General features: G+C 40.8%; 2 protein-coding genes and 3 non-coding genes across 33 annotated transcripts in view; 1 reads left to right on the plus strand and 4 right to left on the minus strand.

Moving 5' to 3' along the window:
- Window positions 1-41: 41 nt before the first annotated feature.
- On the minus strand, window positions 42-6713 carry GNL3 (G protein nucleolar 3). The gene is made up of 15 exons (XM_014868794.3): window positions 6561-6713; window positions 5879-5937; window positions 5336-5473; window positions 5103-5216; window positions 4798-4881; window positions 3893-4025; window positions 3007-3119; window positions 2639-2756; window positions 2129-2216; window positions 1434-1608; window positions 1177-1319; window positions 958-1094; window positions 684-865; window positions 347-413; window positions 42-256 (listed from the first exon to the last, which is right to left on the minus strand). Exons 1-15 carry the CDS (start codon window positions 6571-6573, stop codon window positions 171-173), a joined length of 1650 nt encoding a protein of 549 aa, XP_014724280.3. The 5' UTR covers window positions 6574-6713; the 3' UTR covers window positions 42-170.
- LOC123279754 (small nucleolar RNA SNORD69) lies at window positions 1665-1741 on the minus strand. The gene has a single exon (XR_006518016.1). It is a non-coding gene; the product is annotated as a small nucleolar RNA SNORD69 (small nucleolar RNA).
- LOC123279757 (small nucleolar RNA SNORD19B) lies at window positions 2879-2960 on the minus strand. Its single transcript, XR_006518018.1, has one exon. It is a non-coding gene; the product is annotated as a small nucleolar RNA SNORD19B (small nucleolar RNA).
- Window positions 3775-3851, minus strand: LOC123279753 (small nucleolar RNA SNORD19). The gene has a single exon (XR_006518015.2). It is a non-coding gene; the product is annotated as a small nucleolar RNA SNORD19 (small nucleolar RNA).
- Window positions 6714-6790: 77 nt separating the features above from the next.
- The window catches only part of PBRM1 (polybromo 1), a 121920-nt gene continuing 107558 nt past the window's right edge, over window positions 6791-21152 (plus strand). For 14 of the 29 annotated variants that reach the window (XM_014868781.3, XM_014868788.3, XM_014868789.3 and 11 more), the window contains exons 1-4: window positions 6793-6930; window positions 10055-10180; window positions 11843-11995; window positions 12810-12907. In XM_014868781.3, the coding sequence (XP_014724267.3) occupies window positions 10133-10180; window positions 11843-11995; window positions 12810-12907 (299 nt within the window). In that variant the 5' untranslated portion in view covers window positions 6793-6930; window positions 10055-10132. Of the gene's footprint in view, window positions 6931-10054; window positions 10181-11842; window positions 11996-12809; window positions 12908-21152 lie in introns of all 29 variants that reach the window. The other 15 variants (XM_014868782.3, XM_044754258.2, XM_070493813.1 and 12 more) reach the window with 5 other exon arrangements.

Here is a 21152-nt window from a genome sequence, read left to right on the forward strand (position 1 = left end):
CTTCTAAATTGCCTGATTTTTAAAAAATGAATATATACTGATACATATTCACAAAATTTATACAGCATATGCCATACTGTAACAAACTGGTACACCACACACCTATTAACAGCTTAGGAGTCTCCTCAAAACATTAAAAACAAAAACTCTTACAAAAGGACAAGGTTCTGTTATACATAGTCTGTACTGAAGTCATAAGCATCATCTTCCTCTTCAGTCATTTTATCTAAGACATGAGATTGTGCAGACTGTTCATCTATATTGGAGGAAAGAAAAGTGAGGTCAAAAAAGAAAAGCAATTCTACACCACGCTGCTGTGTTAGAAGACCCCAATAACCCAACTCACCTGCTTGAACCTCCTCAGGCAGTGCCTCCCAGGCCTCTTCTGCAGGGCATGTGTCTGAGCTCTTTTCCTGTGGGACAAAGAAACAGTGCTAGATAGTAGCCTTTGTCTGCTCATTAATCCAAGTAATTATGTACCTAAAAAGTCTGAAGGTACATATAATGGGATGCAAAAAATTAAGACTAATGATTGCAAGGCTTAAATACCCGAATTGCATGGGGCTTAAAAAAAGCCTATTATGAAGTATCTAATTTCTACTTTCAGCTGCTTCCCATTTATTGTACATTATAATACCAGAAAACTTACTTCAGCTTAAACAACTCACGGACAACATACTTACAACAGCTTCTTCATCAACGTTTTCCGGGTCGCTATCAATGTCTCCGCAGTCTTCCCCCACCTCCTGCTTTCTCTTTTGCTGTTTTGGCAATTCTTCAGCTATGTCCTTTTCCTCTATTATTCCATTTGTCAGACCCGAAGACTGGAAAAGGATGCTACTGGCTAAACAAGGGCCCTTGATAGCTAGGGAAGGAACACAGCCCATGTAAACAGATGAGACCTTTTATTGGCCTATTTGCCAATGAAGACAACAGCCAAACACAAGCCTTCCTTACCTTGTATGCTGTGTGCATTGTTCTTTTCCAGTTCTTCCAGGTTAAAGCCCCAATTCATGTCTGTGACGCTGCCCTTACTAAAATGTGGAGAAGCAGTCCAGGATGCAGGGGGATGGCAATAATAACCTAAGGAGGCACTGGTATTAAAAACAAGACTTGTCAAAAATCAGTTCCTTTATTCTATGTGGTCATCAAATTGCCAACAGAAAGAAGCCTTACCCTGTCCACTCAGACCACAGCAGTTTGGCAGCACGTTCTACATCTGGGCTTCCACCTTTCTGGTGTAGTCCTCTTCTCTGAGCAAGTGAAGTAAAAAATTCCAGAGAATTCTTAAAGTCTGGGACAGTAAATTTCAGTACTACCTTAAAGAAAAACAGGAACTGTCAGTGTGGATGTAAAACAAACTTGAAAATTTTCTACTAAAAATGCTAATGATGAAAAAGAAAATGGACCTCAAGGGAAGAAGGTTCTTTTACCTGTCGACTATCAGCCTGGGACAGGATGACACTGGCAGCCTCCACTGGTTTTATTACTTCAATACTTGCTGGACTTCTCAGAGCAAGTGCGGTGGCAGAGTTAAGTGGAGACACAATGAAACTTGGACTATCTATGATTGTGATTTGTTTATCCAGGGGGACAACCTGCATACTCCTGGAACAAGAGAGATGGTGACTGATGGGGGCACTGGTTTACCTGAAGGACAAGAGAACACGAAGCTCAGGGTTGGATTGAACAAACTCAGCACAGTCCGTCAGATCCAGTTTATCATCATTTGCTTCATGTTTATCTAAGACCCTAACAGCACATCCTCCTAAAGAGAAACAACTACATGGTATAGCTTGTACATCGACCTAAACGTGCTGTTTCTCTGCCATAAATATTTCCCCTCTCCTATCTGGAAGAATTCATTTCAAGGTGAGGTTCAAGCATCACTTCCTCTGAGGCAGGCTTCCCCTCTCTGAACCTATTTGCTTATTTGTTTTGCAAAGTAGGTTGTGGGCAGCTAGCTATACCACTCCAGCAATGCTTCCCCAAGCCTAGCACTGGCTCAGTCTTGTTCCTTTCATTGATTCCTCTAAAGAGATAATAGAAAATTCGTAAGCTATCCAAAACAAAATCATTTTTACTCATCTATAATGAAACATTACAATCATGGAACAACTTAATTTACCTTGTAAGCCCCATGGATACACCAACATTACATATCCGTTCTTGTTTTAAGCTATTAATGATGCTGCTTTTCCCCACGTTTGGGAAACCTACAAATGGGAAATCCAAGTACAAAAGGCATTATGTGCTGATAATTATAAAATTTCCACTGTTTTATTTTATGCTTGCCTGATGTATAGAGCAAGATCAGAGTTGGATCTGAGTGTCTTCACTTCAACACTAAGACCAATCTTAGCATCTTCATTTCTTGCACAAATAATAACAGAGCAGAGAAAGTTGATTACTTCAAATAAACCAAAAGCTTTCAGAAGCCAACTTCCTACAATGCCAGTTGTCAAACAACTGAATTAGGCAATAATTACTTAAAAATTTTTGTCTTTTACCCTGTGTGTTTGGTAAGGTGGGCAAGAAGCTAGTGTCTAAACAAACTATTTAGCAACAACCCCATACACTGTTAACATGTAAAAATTCTTAGCTCTTAAGACATAAAATGTGTTAAACTAAAACTCACCAACTACTCCAACCCGAATCGCTTTGCCACAAGTCTCCTGAAAAGCTCCAAGAAGTTTCCAAAGGCCTTCTTTCCCAACACAGACTTCTCTTTTGAATGAAGCAGCTTTCTTCCTTACCTTCACATGTTAAAATCCCACATAATTAGTTTATGTCTGACAACCCACCATATAAAATCCAAGCAATCTGGCTCCACAGCCCAGCTATTAAAATCATCACCTTCTATTGCCTTTCAGATTATCTCTGGATGAAATCAGAGTTGGATCTTATAAGTTTTCATTTTTTAATCAAGATTTTGTAGACTCATCATATTTCAGCCATCCAAAATGTGAAAGAACTGCACTTCCCACCATTAACAGTGAAAGGTACCTTGATGATCTTCCCTTTGTCCTTCAGATGTGTCGAGGCTTTGAACACCACTGTTGGCAATTCCTTCTTCAAATAATTCAGCCAGTTCTCCAAATTCTCCTTTGGTACCAAATCTGATAGAGATTAGAAGTATGACACATGCTCCAATTAGGTCATTTTGTTGAGATGAATTTGCAAAATCTGGTTAACTATGAATTTCACTCTGGTTTGCCTTTTCCTAGCTTTGTTCCAAAAGGGTTTAACTGGAAGATGGGGATAGAATAAGCTCCCTACCATACTGCCTTTATCTTAACAGAGTTCAATGACTCCATCTCTGTATTTCTTCACTTCTCTCGGCAGTGCTCACCCTTTCAGGATTATGTCAACCTCTAGATTATTACCCTACAAGACCTAGGGCTATGTTTCCAGAATTCACTTTCAGGTAGCAACCATGTAGGCAGACCCCAACAGTAACTTTAGATCCCATTCTTACTTCCAGCTTCACAAGTCTCTGTTCTGCGTTTTCTCGTTCCTGCTGCTCAAACTCAGACACGTAACTATACACTTCCTCTAAATACTGTGCAGGTATGGGGAATATGGCACACTGCCATCACTTCCTATGTGAAATATATTGCACAGTAAGCTGCATATAGCAACTTACACTCTTAAATAAGATGAGGTGGTAAGTATTAAATGGCAAAAGAATCATAGAAACCAGGCAAATCACTTGGAGAAACAACTCCATCCCACTGCCAGAGCTGTCTTTGGCAACAAGAGAGCATACGCACTGACTCTGCTGAGGTCAGAGTTGGATCTTATGAGTCTCCAGTGACAATCAGACTGTTTAGATGTTTTCCTCATACCTCACTAGTGCATATGGGACATAAAGGGCAGCCCTTTTCCTCACCTGACTTATTTAACACAAGTACCAGCTTTTTCTGTCCACCCTGGACAATGGCCTCTTCTACCTGGGGACACCTGCAACCAAGAGGATCTCTGGCATCCAATACCTCCAGCACAACATCTGAGGTTTCAATCACCTGTCAAGATAGAAACTATGAGAACAAGATAGCATCCCTTGCTCTGGGAACACTCTCTACAAAGTATACTGGCATTATCCAGTTTGCAACAGGGAGAGTTTAGAGTTGGATCTCATGTCTTCGCTTTGGTATGAATAATGTTCACACATACATCATTTCTCACAGGAAAGTAAAACACAGGTTTGCTTGGCGGCCTCTGATCAAAGTGGCTTTCAAAAGTGGACACTGCTCCACTGTCTGAATATATATAATCCTCCCATAGTGAATTATGTAGTCTGATGGGCCCTTGTGGTCCTGCCGACAGCTGCTGAGAAGCACAGTCAGGCTGTATTAACAGAGGGAGAGTAAGCTTGGGAAAATAGGTGCTGAGGATGGGTGTGCCGGGGAGCAACTACACCAAGACACCCCCTTGACCTTCTTCACGTAAGTTTCAACAGAGTACTTTACAGATTCTTATTTTCACACTGCTTACTCTAATGTATTTTTCTCTATTTTAAAATCCACTGTCAACGTGTTACTTTAACACAAAGTAACACTTGCGTAAATCATGCTTACAGGGAATGGTTCCTGTGCAAAATTTTAAAACCACAAGAATATTTCCTTCAACTAAACCTAACAAAAAAGGCCCTCAGTGAGATAAGCCAACCTGCGGAAGGATTCCTCCAGCTCAAATGAACTCTACCTTCCACCAAGGCTGGCGTCAGGAAAAAGGAATGACTCTAGTGTTTTAAACCTCATTACCATTTTTAGACACTGACCTAGAATAAGATACCTTTTTAAGTTCCTGACAGTACAACTTCTTCGGATGCTGTTTGCCTGACTTGGCTTTGTTCTTAGTTTTGCATTGTCCATATTCCTAGAGGATAAAAACAAGGGAAAAAGGACACAAAATTGTAAGTTCAGCAATTATAACCTGTTTCTCCATTTTCCACGGCTGCAATCGGTATTTAAATAGGTAAAACAGAGTCTGAACTCAGTCTTTTTTCCCCCAAGTGGAATAGCAGCCCCTAGCTGAGTTATGTGCTTTTACTTCTACATCAGAACTCATCTCTCATTCACAAAGAGACCTAATCATACCTCCTTCACAGGTTCCAAGTTAGATGTTTTAACACCAGGGTCAGTTTCGAGTTTTCTTTTCTTCTCCTGCTCCTTCTGCCTGTCAAGCTTCTGCTGCTGTTTTAGTTCTTCAAGCTGTGTCCGAGCCATAAGAGAAATGGGCGAGCCAAAGTGACTTGGTATTACTACTTTACTTTGACAAAATATACGTACCCATATGTCACTTGTTCGAAGTTTCAGCTAATGTATCTTACCCGCTGTTTCCTTAGCTCAGCTTCCCGAAGAAGAGCCTCCTTAAAGGGCGCACTGTTTGGAACTCCTGGGTCTTTCCGAGGCTTCTTGTGACCCCGTTTTTTAGCCTCCTTTCTCAATTTTCGATGGTGCTCTCGAATCTATTATAATAAAAGTTATCAGTTTACAAAAATATTAAACAGAATTCATGTGAGAAACGAATCCATCTGTTTACTTATACCTGTAAAATGATCTAGAAAAATAGAACTTTGAGTGTAATCATAGAGACTATGCATATTTATTTATAAACAGCAAGAAAATGTCACCAGATTTTCTCTGCAGAAGTTAAGGTGTTGATGAAAGTTTACAGACTTTCTTATCACCAAATTACTGCATTTTTCCACAGCTGTACTCCTGATGCCCTAAGAGTCTGTATCCATGGTCAGTCTATCCAACCTCCATTTCCTGAGGCAAAATCATAATAATTCAGACATCATCATAGAGACGTGGGGCAGAAATCAGTTTAGTATTATATTTGCTATAGCTCTCCCAAGCACAAGACTTACCTTTTTTTGGATTTTATACCGCTTATGGCAGGTCATGCGTTTACTTGCCTTCTTTAACTCTACAAAGAAACACATCACAAAATAATTAGACAAATAATCCATGTTAGTTTTTGGTGACTGTGCTCTGGGGTCACGTCCATTTTTGTGTTAATTAACTAATTCTCAAACCAAATTTAAGAATCATATGGGGCGCATAAAAAAAAAATACGCATGCTACTCTCAAATCCCAGAGAATGAGACTAAATAGATCCGGAGTAGAGCCCAACTCCCCTGCTCCCACTCTTCTCCTACTAGACTGAGACTGTACCATCTGAGACCCAAAACGACAGCCACTTCTTGTCAAACACCACGAATCACAAGGTAGGAGCGAACAGTGTTTGAGAAGCGGCTCTCAGACCTCACTGGGGCGGACTGAACGTGGCTGCAGAAAGGAAAACGCCTGGGTTTTGTAGTCTTAGTCCTAGCCGATCTAGTCACCTTTGGGGCCTCGCCTTCCTTCTGTACAACAGGCTCGTGGTTCACTTGGGGCCCTCCAACGCTCGGTTCTACGCGGGACCAGGGCGATGGCCTACCCGTAGGCCCCCCAATCCCGCAGAAACCAAGACGCAGAAGAGCGCCCTGGTGGGTTCGTCAACCATCAGAAACAGATGCCCCTCCACATCGGCCCCTCGACCCCACTCACTCGGCCGCTTCATACTGGAAACGTGAAAGCAGTCACCGTCAGCAGCAGCACCTACAACTAGCCTCTGCCGCCGCCACGTGCGAACTGAGGCCACGGCGCAGCGTCACGTACTCACGCTGCCGCCGTAAAGCGCGCCGCCGGCGGCCCGCGTGCGCGCGCACGTAATGTCGCGCGGAGCCGGGTTTGCTTGGCGGCCGCGGGGCTGCTTTTGCGGCGGCACCGGGAGGGGTGAGGGTGGTGAGGGCGGCGGGTGCTGGAGCGACGGCAGCGGGCCGCGGCCGGAGGAGCAATAGCAGCAGCCGTGGCGGCCACGGGGCGGGGCGCGGCGGTCGGTGACCGCGGCAGGGGCTGCAGGCGGCGGAGCGGCTTGGTAAGGCCGGGCCCGGGCGGGCGGGGCCGCTCCCCTTCGGCCGGCTGCCGGGCCTTTGTGTGGGCCCGGGCGGGCGGGAGCAGCGGCGGAGGCCCCGCCCCGGCCGTGGGGACGCGCCGGTGGGGCCGGGCGCGCGGGGCGGGGCACGGCGGCGGGCGTCGGGACCGGCCCGGCTGCCTTGCCGCACCTGCCAGCCGGGACAAAGGCGCGCCGTGGCCCGGAAGCTCCCCGCGCCGGTCTTTCCCGCTCCCGGCGCCTGGCCGAGCGCTCGTCGCGGCAGCTTCAAAGCTGTCAACGTTTCCCTTAGTCCCCCATACCAGTGACAGGTCGGGAAAGTCTTTCATTTCCTCCGCAGGTCAGGGCCTTCTTTTGTTGTTGTTGTTTCCTGACGGTTCGGACGCAAACTCCCCTAGTGATTTTTCTTTTTTCACGCTTTCCTGATGACTATGTTCAGACCGAGTATTTTTGTCAATGGGACTTGTGTTTATAGTAGAAGCCAGATATTTAAGTTTCCTGTCTGCAACACCACAAAGAATCGAGGATTTTAAACTGTACATTTCCTGGTTTTAAATATTTTTCCACCTCTTAAAATTTTTTCTGAAAGAGAAGCATAGTTTTGTTATTATAGAGCTAATATGGATGATTTAGAGGAAAGAGAGAGAGAAGCGAAAATGTAGAAGAAATCCTGAAAAACAAATGACAAGTACACAGTTTAGTGGATATAGAAATTACTATAATTATACAAACATATGTTGGAGGAAAGCATTTTTATTAACTAATTTTCCAACAAACTAGGGCCTCTCAAAAATGCTTTTTAGGTGTTTTTTTTTTTTCCATTTAGTAATGCACAGTTTCCCAAATATAATTCAGAAGCAAACTGGATTCAGTAAAAGTGTAAAAGGGTAGTATAAGCTTTGCTTTATTCTTTGTTAACAGGTTGCTCATATTTTAAGATCCAAAGGAAGATTGGAAAGTATCTTTTGAAGAAGTATTTCAAGTTAAAACAGTGACAGATATGTGTGTGGCTCAATAGAAAGGCCTTGACCACTTGCTTTGGCTTTGGGAGTGTACAAAATACCTCAGATATTACTATTCTATCCAAGTCCCCAAGATTAGTAAATTCTGGTGTATCTATATGATAGACTTCTATCAAGCCATCAAATACCATGTGGAAGAATGTTTACTTGGAAGAATCTTCCCAAAGTTAAAACACAGGCTACAGGGTAATACATATTGTTTGTTAATGCTTTCGTTGAAAGAAAAAAAGGCAACTAAGGCATAGAATAAATACTGAAAGCTGTGAAGGCCTGTGTTAAAAGTGGGTTTTCTCTGGGAAGTAGGATTCTAAGTGATTTTTTTTCCCTCTGAATCTTCTGTTTTCCACAATTTTTGTTTTAAGCGTGTATTACAGTACTGTCACTAGAAATAGGGGAGAGTACTAATGTTTATAAACTATCAAAATATGCAATTTAGTTACACTGAGGATGTTTTTTCCCAGTTGCATATTATAAAGTTATTCTTTACTGTCCACTGTAATTTATCATTGGTTGTCAGACTTTTGGACATGTGACTGTAATCAGTGCGATTTTAAAACTTGTAATTGAGCTCCAGAATCTATTTCTTTCCTCTTCATGGAAGAAGAATTGCTAAAGGGATGCTCACAGGCCTTTTAAACTACACAATTTTTTTTAATGTCTCAAATGCACTTTTAATATGTTTATTAAAAAGATAAGTTGATCACTCAGACTATACTGAGTACTATTCTATGAGTCAGGGCTACAAAAATGAATAAAATGCTGTTCCTGTGCCCAGGGAACATGCAGTCTTCGGAGTTGGAACTTAACATTTTGCTGTGCTTTGAAATTTCACAGTGATCTCAGGTACATTTCTCTATCACAACTGTCCAGGGAAGATATGTACACTGTACTGTTCTGGTTTTAGAAATGAAGAAACAGATCTGAGAGGTTGTGACTCAGGCAACATCAGATAATTAGGGGTGGAGAACCTGGCACTCCTATTCTGGTCTTCTGAGCTCAGGTGCTATTGTGCCTCCCACTCACTTGGCCACATGCCCTCCTTGCCAAACTTCCAAAATACGTTTTAAAATGTGTCCTTTGAATAAGAGAATATTTGAAAATTATCAAGTTGCATCTTTTTCTTATCAAAGTAAATTAATGATTCAAGGAGTTTTGAATTAATTGATTGAGTGATTTTTTGGTGAGGAAGATTGGCCCTGAGCTAACGTCTGTTGCCGATCTTCCTGTTTTTGCTTGAGGAAGGTTGTTGCTGAGCTAACATCTGTGCCAGTCTTCCTCTATTTTGTATGTGGGACACCACCACAGCATGGCTTGATGAGCGGTGTGTAGGTCTGTGACTGGGATCCAAACCCACAAACCCCAGGCCACAAAAGCCCAGCACGCAAGTTTAACCACTATGCCACTGGGCTGGCCCTGGAGTTTTGGATGTTGTATGTTCTAAGCTGTATACACACACCAATGATTTATTTTTTTGTGATTTGATTTTCAGTGGATTATTTATTAAAGTAATTTTGACCTCCTGCCAAAATGATGAAAGACTTTCTTTCTTTTTTTACCTTTCTAAACTTGTTTGTAGTGTCTTTCCAATACTAATAAGACTTTTGGAAATAAAAGTCTGTCTCTGAATTTTTTTGGGTGGAGTTTTCCAGACTTTGCTCACGTGAGCCATTCTGGGTTTGTTCCAGCTTGCCAACACTTGGTGTCACATGTGAGCCTTCCACATGTGTTCTCTCCCCATTCCAGCTCTAATGATTGAACTCTGCTCTTATTGATTAGGGGGCAGTGGGCAGGCATGCTTCATTCCTGGAATTGACATCATTCCATGTGAGTAAAGGGGAACCTCAGTGAGACAACTTTAAGCATATGAAAAGCATTTGGTTTTAAATCAAAGAAATGTCAGGTACTGTTAGTGCCTGAGCCTTTGTGGCAGTTTGACACAAGAGAACTGATAGGCGTGTTTTCTCCAGTTCTCTTATCTTTCTTTAGCAGTTCTACTTGAATGTTTTCTATCTATTCGTACTCATTTTTATTCCTTCTGACCCTTCTTTTTTTATTTCCCCTTTCTCTGCCTTGTTCTTCTCTTTCAGTTTTGAATATATTAACACAGAATCAGCACTTCTAAAGCCCTGCCTTCTCCCACTGGCTTCACTTGGCCTTCAGACATAATGAGGAGACTGGCTTTTCGAGGCGCTGGTTGTGCTCTGGTAAAGCTGGTAAATTACTGATCATCTACACCCTTTCTCTTTTCTGTCCTCCCTTGCCTTTTCCCTTGCATCTTTCTTAAATTTTGTTATCCTTTCCGTAAAGATTCCCTCCTCATGTTCATCAGATTCACTTGTGTCCTTGTCATGTTTACAAAGGATTGGTCTTGGAGTTTCTTCTTAATGAATTGAGGCCAGTTTATCAGCCTTTTATAAAACAAAAACCAATCAAACTTGACTGTCCTCGGCCTAAACCCTTTGAAGCTTCAAGCCAGTTGTAGCTAGTTGCAAACTAATACACTGTATAACAAACCAAAGCCTGGAGGAAGGAACATCATCGTGGTAGGCTCTGTTTTTAAATACTGGGTGGATTGTAGTTTACAGGAAGAGATAGGAGACTCCTCTTGTTTTTCAGTTGGTTACCAGGATTTTTTATTTGTTAGTTTGTTTTGCTCCTGTGTTCTGTTCCCTGGAGAACCCCGATTTTTCTCTCCATTCTAAGAATGGTAACCTATTCTTTCAGCTGATGGTCTCTTAGTTTCCTGAAATTGAATGTTAAATGAAACTGGGATCAGTTTTTTCTTTTAGCTTTAGAGACAGACCTTTGAAATCACAATACGCTATTTGATCTTGATGTTAAATTGTGTAAGGTTGGATCTTCTCCAGTATAGACCCTTTCGCTCTAGCTGTAGCAGATCATTTCACTGGTTGCGTTTCTTCTGTTATAGTCAAATGTATATATTTGTAAAGTTGTGTTAAGATTAGTTACTTAGCAGCCTGCCTAAAACGAAGAGCAACTATTTTTGTTTCTGAAAGGCCAAGCAGGACCTAAAAGCTCAACTCTAAGATGCCCTTCCAAATCATCTACTGAAACTTAAAGCTATGATTTCAAAATTCACGGGGAATAGAGTACTCCATATAACTGAAAAGAGGTAAAGACGTTAGTCTGGATTAACAGAAAAGTTTCAAAGTGCAGTTTTTGCTTCTTTGTCATAGGTATGGCAAGTCACATTAAGTGTTTTCCAGGGGTGTGTCTTGTGTATCCTTCTTTAACGAATGGAGAAAATTTATTTTCAGTGTGTAAATTTTAGGGTGCATCTAAAATGCTAGAAGGTTAATTGTTTTCTGTCTCCCTATCCTTTTGTGCTACTCATTTGCTTCAGGCACTGCTTCCAATTTTTTTCCATATCGTGGCCCATCGGGAAAATGATCAGAATTGTAAGACACACTGGGGAAAGCAGGTGAGGCTACTGACTCCAGAGGCGACCTCTTTGGGGCCTCTGTCCCTGAAGCCTGCCTGGCTGCCTCAGGGGCTGAGGGATCAATACCTCCAGCACACTGGTATACCACTACACATGGGTGTTCAAACTCTAGTCCAGAGTAAATTTGAGGCCAGAAGTGGTTGAGTCATTCAAAATTGGTGGTATACAAATGAGTACACTTTTGCTGAATTTGTCCCATCCAAGTTGAAAGTGTAACATTCTGGTAAGTGAAGGGACTAGAGCAAAAAGGTCGAGGATTTCCATTGAAAAAACTAACAGTTAGTTAAGCTTCTTTGCAACAGTTAAAATATCCTCCTAAGTGGACCAGAAGTTTGGTAGCAGGTGGCTGGCTGAGGGCTTGGTGGCAATGTCTAAATTTAAATATAAGAACGTGGTTAATTATTTCTTATAGAAGAAGTTGGATTCCATGGGTTCCAAGAGAAGAAGAGCTACCTCCCCTTCCAGTAGTGTCAGCGGGGACTTTGATGATGGGCACCATTCTGTGTCCACACCAGGCCCAAGCAGGAAAAGGAGGAGACTTTCCAATCTTCCGACTGTAGATCCTGTGAGTAACTTGGATCACACAGTTTCTGCCTGCTTTCCCTACAATTCTGTACCCTTCCTTTAATGATAAGTGGTTAAGAAGCAAGGCCTCTCCACTTCTTTTTCCTCTGGCTTGATATTAACCTTTCTTTTATGAAAAGTGTATATTTAGGCAAAAGCCTTATAGTATAATTTAATATTAAAAAATATCAAGTTAATGGTGTGCTTTTCATGTGCTAAGCATTGTTCTGGTGATCAGGATATAGCCATGTATAAGTCAAGTCCGTTTTTCACATGGAGGTGAGATTCTGGTGTGGGGGAAGCAGAATGTAAACAGGTGAACAAATAAGTAATAAAGTGCTCGCAGCTGGTGATAAGTGCCAAGAAGAAAAGCTTGGGTGAGTAGGGCTGTTTTGACCCAAACCTTCAGGAAAGGTTTCTCTGTGATGAGAAGGCACTGGCCCTGCAGAGCACTGGGGAAGAGTGTGGGCAACATTCCTGTGGGCAATGTTAAGAGTTTAGATTTTATTCTGTGAGTAGTAAGAAGCCCCTCTATTGGATGATTTTAAGCAAGAGATATAAACTGATTTAGTTTAAAAGATAAATCATCAGTAGCATAAATCTGATGAAATATATCAAAACATTTGATCAGTTAAATTATCTTAAATCAGGAGAGCTACTGTCAGCATATTTCAGCCTTGGGTTTCCATATGGGAATTTGGGGATTCATCCTTTTTCTTCTCTACCTGCCTTTTATGGGTATGTTTTTATTGAAGGTAATCCTTGTGTCTACACTGGCTTTGTGTTCACTTTTCTGGTGATTTTCCTTTGTGTAGATTGCTGTGTGCCATGAACTCTACAACACCATCCGAGACTATAAGGATGAGCAGGGCAGGCTCCTCTGTGAGCTCTTCATTAGGGCACCGAAGCGAAGGTGAGTTGGAAAGGTGAGTGGGAGGGATTTAGTCCTGGGTCCATGTTTAAACTGTTTGGTAATTGACTTTTCCTTTGGAATGAATGGCTTAAATGATACTGGGGTCCAGATTTTAGTTTTAGTTGTCAAGATGTAACAAAATATATTTAAAAAAAATTTTTTTAATTAAAAAATTTTCTTTAATTGTGGTAAAAACCACAACATGAAGTTTACAATCTTAACCATTTTTAAGTGTACAGTTCAATGAGTATTAAGTATATTCATGTTGTTGTACAACAGATCTCCAGAACTTTTTCATAGTGCAAAATTGAAACTCTATACCCTTTAAATGATTGCCCGTTTCTCCCTCCCTCTGAGCCTCTGGCAACCACCATTGCACTGCTTCTATGAATTTGACTACTTTAGATACCTCGTATAAGTGGAATCATACAGTATTTGTCTTTTGTGACTGGCTTTTTTCATTTAGCATAATGTCCTTAAAATTCCTCCATATTGTAGCATGTGACAGAATTTCCTTCTTCTTTTTTTTTTGTGAAGAAGATTGGTCCTGAGCTAACATCTGTTGCCAATCCACCTCTTTTTGCTTGAGGAAGATTGTCACTGAGCTAACATCTGTGCCAATCTTCTTCTATTTTATGTGGGATGCCACCAGACTGTGGCTTGACGGGCAGTGCTAGATCCGTGCCCGGGATCTGAACCTGCAAACCCTGGGCCGCCAAAGCAGAGCACGCAAACTTAACCACTATACCACCAGGCTGGCCCCAGGATTTCCTTCCTTTTTAAGGCTGAATAATATTCCATTGTATGACTATACCACATTTTGTTTATCCAATCATCCATTGATAAACACTTGGGTTGCTTCCATCTCTTGGCTGTTGTGAATAATGCTGCAGTGAATGCAGGTCTGCAAAAACCTCTTTGAGAGGCTGCTTTTGGTTCTTTTGGATTTATATCCGGAACTGGGATTGCTGGATCTTATAGGAATTCAGTTTTTGATTTTATGAAGAATCACCCTATAGTAGTCCCCCATTATCTTTGGGGGATATGTTCCAAGACCCCCAGTGGATGCCTGAAACTGTGGATAGTACTGAACCCTATATATACTATCTTTTTTCTATATATACATGCGTATGATAAAATTTAGTTTATAAACTAGGCACAGTAAGAGATTAGCAATAATAACTATTAAAATGGAACAGTTACTGTTGATAAAATTTACTGTTGATCTTTGCAACCTCAGCATACAATTTTTTTCTTATCAAGTTGAGTACTTTCACATTTTCACTTAAATGAAGCACTTTACGACTTCTGTTTGGCATATCCAAATTGCCAGCATCACTACTGTTGTGCTTTGGGGCCATTATTAAGTAAAATAAGGGTTACTTGAACACAAGCACTGTGATCTGATAACCAAGAAGGCTACTAAGTGACTACTTGTGGGGGGAGCATGTACAGCATGGATACACTGGACGAAGTGATGATTCATGTCCCAGGTGGGACAGATGGCCTGAGATTTCATCTCACTACTCAGAATGGCATGCAATTTAAAACTTATGAATTGTTTATTTCTGGAATTTTCCATTTAATATTTTTGGACTGCGATTAACCATGGGTAACTGAAACTGCAAAAAGTGAAACCGTGGATAAGGGGGGACTACTGTACACCACTGGCTTTCCTGGTTCTCCAGCTGGCAGATGGGAGATCCTGGAACTTCTCAGCCTCCATAATTGCGTTAGCTAATTCCTATAATAAATCTCTTAAATCTGTCTCTCTCTCTCACTCTCTTGTCTCTATCCTGTTGGTTCTGTTTCTCTAGAGAACCCTAACTAATGTAGTCTTCCAACTTTCTTCTTTTTCAAGGTAGTTTTGCTGTTTGGGGCTCTTTGAGATGTCATGAATTTCAGGATGGATTTTTCTGTTTTTGTGAAAAATGCTATTGGGATTTTAAATAGGGATTGCATTGGATGTGTAGATTGCTTTGGGTGGTAGTGGTGTTTTAACAATATTAAGTTTTCCAGTCCGTGAATGTGGAATATCTTTCCGTTTATTTGTGTCATCTTTAATTTGTACAGAAATGTCTAGTTTTCAGTGTACAAGTGTTTCACTTCATTGGTTAGGTTTATTTCTAAGTTTTTATTTTTTTGATGCTATTATAAATGGAATTACTTTTCTTAATTTCCTTTTGGATTGTTCATAGTTAGTGTGTAGAAATGCAACTGAGTTTTGCATATTTTGATTTTGTATTCTGCAACTTTGCTGAATTTGCTTATTGGTTCTAATGTTTTTTGTGTGTGGAATCTTTAGAGTTTTCTGCATGTAAGAGCATATCATCTGTGAACGGAGAGAATTTTACTTCTTCCTTTCCAGTTTGGATGCCTTTTATTTCTTTTCATTACCTAACTTCTGGCTAGGACTTCCAAGTACTATGTTGAAAAGAAATGACAAGAGCAAGCATCCTTGTCTTGTTCCTAAACTTAGAGGAAAAGCTTTCAGTCTCACTATTTTGAGTATGATGTTACATGTGGGCTTTCCATATATGGCCTCTATTATGTTGAAGTAATTTCTGTCTATACCTAATTTGTTGAGAGTTTTTAATCATGAAAAGGTATTGAATTTTGTCAAGTGCTTTTTTTATCAGTTGAGACGATCATGTGGTTATTTTCCTTCATTCTCTTTATATGATGTATTACATTAATCAGTTTTCATAGGTTGAACCATCCTTGCGTTCCAGGAATAAATCCTACTTGGTTGTAATGTATAATTCTTTTAATATGATGCTGAATTAATTTTGCTAGTATTTTGTTGAGGACTTTTGCATCAACGTTCAGAAGGGCTATAGGTCTGTGGTCTTCTTTTCTTGTAGTAACTTTATCTGGCTTTGGTATCAGGGCATTGCTGACCTCACAGAATAAATGTTTCCCCTCCTCCAATTTTTTGGAAAAGTTTGAGAAGGATGAGTGTTAGTTCTTCTTTAAATGTTTGGTAGAATTCACCAGTTAAGGCATTAGGTTCATGGCTTTTATTTGCCAGGAGATTTTTGATTACTGATTCAGTCTCCATACTAGTTAGAGGTCTATTCAGGTTTTCTGTTATTTCTTATTCAATTTTGATAGGTTGTATGTTTCTAGGAATTTATCCAATTTATTGGCATACAATTGTTTATAGTATTCTCTTACAATCCTTTTTATGTCTGTAATGTCCTGTCTTTCCGATTTTATTTGAGTCTTCTTTTTTTCTTTTTTTTTTTTTTTAAAGATTTTATTTTTCCTTTTTCTCCCCAAAACCCCCTGGTACTTAGCTGTGTATTTTTAGTTTTGGGTCCTTCTAGTTGTGGCATGTGGGACACCGCCTCAGCGTGGCCTGATGAGCGGTGACATGTCCGCATCCAGGATTCGAACCAACAAAACCCTGGGCCGCCGAAGCAGAGCATGCGAACTTAACCACTCGGCCACTGGGCTGGCCCCATCTTCTTTTCTTCTTAATCTAGCTAAGGGTTTGTCAGTTTGGTTGATCTTTTCAAAAAACCAACTTTTAGCTTTGTTGATTTTTTTCTATTGTTTTTCTGTTCTCAATTGCGTTTACCCCTGATTTATATATTGCTTCTTTCTGCTAGCTTTGGGTTTAGTTTGTTCTTTTTTCTTTAGTTCCTTGAAAGTGAAGCACGTATTTAAAAATTATTTAATAGCATTTAAGATAGGAGTGAAGTTGTAGCTATCATAGTTAAAAGGGATTAATTTTTCACATATGCAGAGAGACCACAATGATTATTTTCACCATTCTTTGTCTCTTTTTCCCCTTACTTTTGGGCTTGACTTCTGTGGTCCAGTGAAGCAAAACAAATTGCTGGCCCCAATATGCACCTTGCACACATCTGCCTTTGGAGGCTTTGTTCCCCCGGCTAGAGCTTCCTTCTCTTTCTCTCAAAATAACGTCACTGTTTCCTTCAAAGTGGCAGTTAAACTTTGTTCTGAAAACATATATGAGTGTGGTATGCAGAATAATGGCCTCCAAATATGTCCATCTTCTAATTCCTGGAACCTTTGAATATGTTGGATTACGTGGCAAAGAGAAATTTTGTTAGTCAATTTACCTTGAGTTGAAGAGATTATCCTGAATTATCCAAGTGGGCCCAATGTAATCACGAGGGTCCTTAAACAGTGAAATGAAAGGCAGAAGAGTCATAATCAGGGAGAAATTTGAAGATAGGGGAAGGGGGCTACAAGCCAAGGAGTGAAGGTGACCTCTAGAAGCTGGAAAAGGCAAGGAAATGGATTCTTCCCTAGAACCTCCAGAGGGAATGCCAGCACCTTGCTTTTTTTACTTAGACTCATTTCTGGAAAATAATAAATTTGTGTTGTTTTAAACCATTAGGTTGTGGTAATTTGTTACAGCGGCTATGGGAAACTGATACAATGAGTTAACTAAAGATTTAGATCCATTCATGATTGTCTATGCCAAAGTAGGTAGCCAGCAAGCTGCACGTTGAGCTGAAGGTAAACTTCTCATCTCAAAGAGTGGAGCCACTGAGGATGCAATGTCACCATCCTGAATAAGAAGAGCCCTGTAAATTAGTCATGGCCAAAAAAGGACTCTTTAAAATGAGATCATTGTCTCCAGATTTCAGTTGGAGACTGTTATCCGTAACAGTCTTTTAAAAGTTATTTAATTAGCATATGATAATAAAACCCATATTTTTTTACTTACCGCACACTAGGCACAATGCCAAGCACTTTCCAGACCTTATCTTGTCTAAACTTGTGAAGTATAATCACATTTATAGATGAGAACTTGTACTAGTGCTCAGAACTAATCAAGGATAATGAGTTCAGACTCAAGTCTTTCTGATTCTAAAGCCTGTGCTCTTAACCAGTATATTGTATAGAGGAGCAGCATGCTGCTGGAGTACACAAACCCCTCATGGAAAAGGACTGTCCCTCTGCTGCCAGCTTTCCACCTGCAGGCTAGTGCTGCAGGCCGTGGGTGCCGGAGCACTGTCTTCTAGCCACTGTGATGTCATGCCTTAGGAGCACTGCTGCCTTCCCCCAGTACTGTGTCTGAGGGGATGCGTATATTTTCTCAAGAGATTGTGGGAAGTGGTATTGCTCAGAGCTGCATGAGTGTGAATCTGTTTTTGACTTTCATTGGTATATTAAGCTGTGTGTACTAGGACATCCAAGTTAACAATGGCTGAACCAAGAAAAATTGCTTTCTCTCATGTGAAAGTCCTGTTCAGGGTCCAGTGCTGTCTATATTTTGTTCTGCTGTCCTTGAGGAGTCTCCCTTGTCTCCATGGTCTGAGATAGCCCACCACCACAACTACCTTCTATCCTGTAGGAAGAAGAAGACATGTCAAGGATGTGACCTGGACACGGCACACCAGCTCTTGCATTGGCCAGAACTTAGCTGCAGTGAGGCTAGAGAACATGATCTTTAGTCCCCACGTAGCAGCTTAGGATGCTGTCATCCTGGGAAGAAGGGAAAATGGGCTTAGGGGTAGCCAGCTGGGTCCGTACATCAGGCCTGATGTTTCTCGCTTTTCTGGTTAAAACTCTTACTTATGTCTTGACTGTCCTGTGGCCGTGTCGCGGCAAGGTGCTCTCAGCTATTGTTGAAAGAGAAAAGCTGTTGTGAAAGAACATGTACTATACAGTCCTGTTTGCATATATATGTACATAGAAGTCTGGAAAAATACTGATAGTGCTTTTAACTGTAGATGAATGGGAACAATCTTTACTTTTTTATGCTTTTCTGTATGTTTGATTTAAGTGAAAAAAATTAGTAGAGCTATTTAATTTTGAAAGTGGGGTACCCTTTTTTGACCATAATTTATAGAGTGTTGGGATTCTGACCTCTCTTTTGTCTGTGTGATAATTCTGAAAATGCTTGTCAGGAGCCCTCTAGCGGAGCTTCCGGGAGATAGTGTCCTTTCTAGGCATGTGTCCTCATTGGCTTCTCAATTGTCTACAGATAATCCCCCAAACCTGAGAGACTGCTGAGGTCCAGCTTCGGCAAGGAACAGTGGATTATGACCCATCAGGCCCAGGTGGAGAGAGCCATCTTGCATATCAAGTTAACAAAGCCCTAATACTCATCTGAGAAAGTCCCTTGGTGCCACTGACAACATTGATATTAGGCCTGCATGGTCCTTTGTTGTTACTCACCAAGACCTTTATGTTCTTACATGTTCTCTGAATAGCAAATGGAATACTCCTTTTATCCCCTCATACTCAATTTTATAGTTTACTAAAATGTAAGTGGTTGATAAGGGTTTTAAAAAACTGAATTTATTCTTCCTCTTCCTCCCTTCCTGAAGGATTCAATTCAGAAGTCATTAGGTGAGTCTGTGCAAAGTAGGCATCTGCAGGGAAGACAAGCAGAGGGGGCAGTGGGCAGGGTTGTGGATAGTAACAGGATCACATCATGGAATGTCAGAGCCTGGGCATGGTAAAGAGGGGGTTCATGGAGAAGGACTTCCTGGCACACGATGTTGAGGGCTAAGTGGAAGAAGGAGAGTGTCTATGTTGGGGGAATGGTGGTGGCAGTGGTCTGTCATGGGTCGGGTAAGGAGGGCATCCCCACAGAGTGTGGCCTAGCACACAGGGATGGGTCATAGCCTGAATGAGGTGAGGAGAGCATTGTGGGGTAAAGGTAGGAGAGCAGCAAGAAGAGGCTGGTTACATGCAGGAGAGCAATCGTATAAGTAAATACATTGTGAATAATCAGAGTCAGACTTCTCACTTTCTGAGAAGGGGAGTACAAGCAGGGAAAGGAAACTAGAAGGAACCCTGTGGTGTTGGTTTGGAATTGGAAATATTGGTGTGAATTCATGGTTTCCAAATATGTAAATAGAGGAATAAATATAGATATGAGTTAACATATGTCTATCCCCTAGCTATATCTATTGAGACAGCCTGGCAGCAGCAACACCCCAGTAGAAATGAACACATCTAGCACCTCAGTCTTGGTTTTTAAATACCATTTACCATTAAAAGGAACCAGAGTTCTTTGGGGAAATGGATGATTTCAAGGGCAGGAAAACTACAAGATGAGCCAGTAGCATCGTATGGTTCCAGAAAATAAGCAGGTACTCAAAGGGTGATAAGAACATGTCGAAGAGACATAGAAAATAGAAGCCATCTCAAAAGGACTCCTCCTGGCCAAACCTGGCCAGTTTGAGCATCAAAATAATTATAGTACAGTCATACATTGATTAACAACAGGGATACATTCTGAGAAATGTGTTGTTAGCCGATTTCATTGTTGTGCGAGCATCATAGAGTGTACTTACACAAACCTAGATGGTATAGCCTACTACACATGTAGACTACTACACATGTAGGCTATATGGTACTAATTTTATGGGACCACCGTCCTATATGCGGTCCATCGTTGACTGAAACGTCATGCAGTGCATAACTGTAATGGTTTTTAACCCACTGAGTACAATAGGAATTCAGGAATCTGTATTGATGTAAACAAATGAATAAATTGATGAGGAATGGGCTTTTACATAGTCTGGAGGTACCTCTCCATAAAGTACAAGGAGAAGAGAGTAACTTGGCCAGTTGAGAAGCTTGGTAGATCACCATAATCAAGTGATCAAAATCAGCCTCATCTAAGTAATGGGACAAGTTGAAATCGTGTGCCACCAAATAGGATACAGTGAGATGAATACAGCATCATTTCTGTCATAGTACTGCCAAAGATGCATAATCTGAATTTATTCGTCAAGGAAACAGACAAACTCAAATTTGAGGGAGACTCTACAAAATAACTGGCCTGTAATCTTCAGAAGTATCAAGATCATGAAAGTCGAGGAAAGACTGAGGAACTGTTTCAGAATGAAGGAAACTAAAGAAATATAACTAAATATAACAAGTGATTCTGAACTTGATCCTTTTGCTATAAAGGACAGTTTTAGAACAAATTGGCAAAATATGAATGGAGTCTGAGGTTTAGATGGTGGTACTGTATCAAAGTTAATTTCCTAATTTTGATGGTTGAAGTGTGATCTTTCTTTGTAAGAAATACGCACTACACTATTCAAGGGTGATAGGCTATCATGTCAACAGCTTGTTCTCAAATGGTTCATAAAAAACATTCTTTGTACTGTTCTTGCAACTTTTATGTCAGAATAGAAAGTTTTAAAAAATAAATCATAAATAGATGGCTATAATGTGTCTGCCAAAGTCCCAACAGAGATTAAAACCTTAATGACTATAACATTCATTGATTGTAATAACT

This window comes from Equus asinus, chromosome 21 (genome assembly GCF_041296235.1).
Source record: "Equus asinus isolate D_3611 breed Donkey chromosome 21, EquAss-T2T_v2, whole genome shotgun sequence".
NCBI lineage: Eukaryota > Metazoa > Chordata > Mammalia > Perissodactyla > Equidae > Equus > Equus asinus.

Bases quoted from the DNA above. Each gene is read 5' to 3' on its own strand.
- GNL3 (XM_014868794.3), bottom strand. The intron at 2,757-3,006 runs GTACCTTTCACT...TAACATGTGAAG, and splicing joins ACAAAGGGAAGATCATCAAG to GTAAGGAAGAAAGCTGCTTC. The intron at 2,217-2,638 runs GTGAGTTTTAGT...TCCCATTTGTAG, and splicing joins GATTCGGGTTGGAGTAGTTG to GTTTCCCAAACGTGGGGAAA.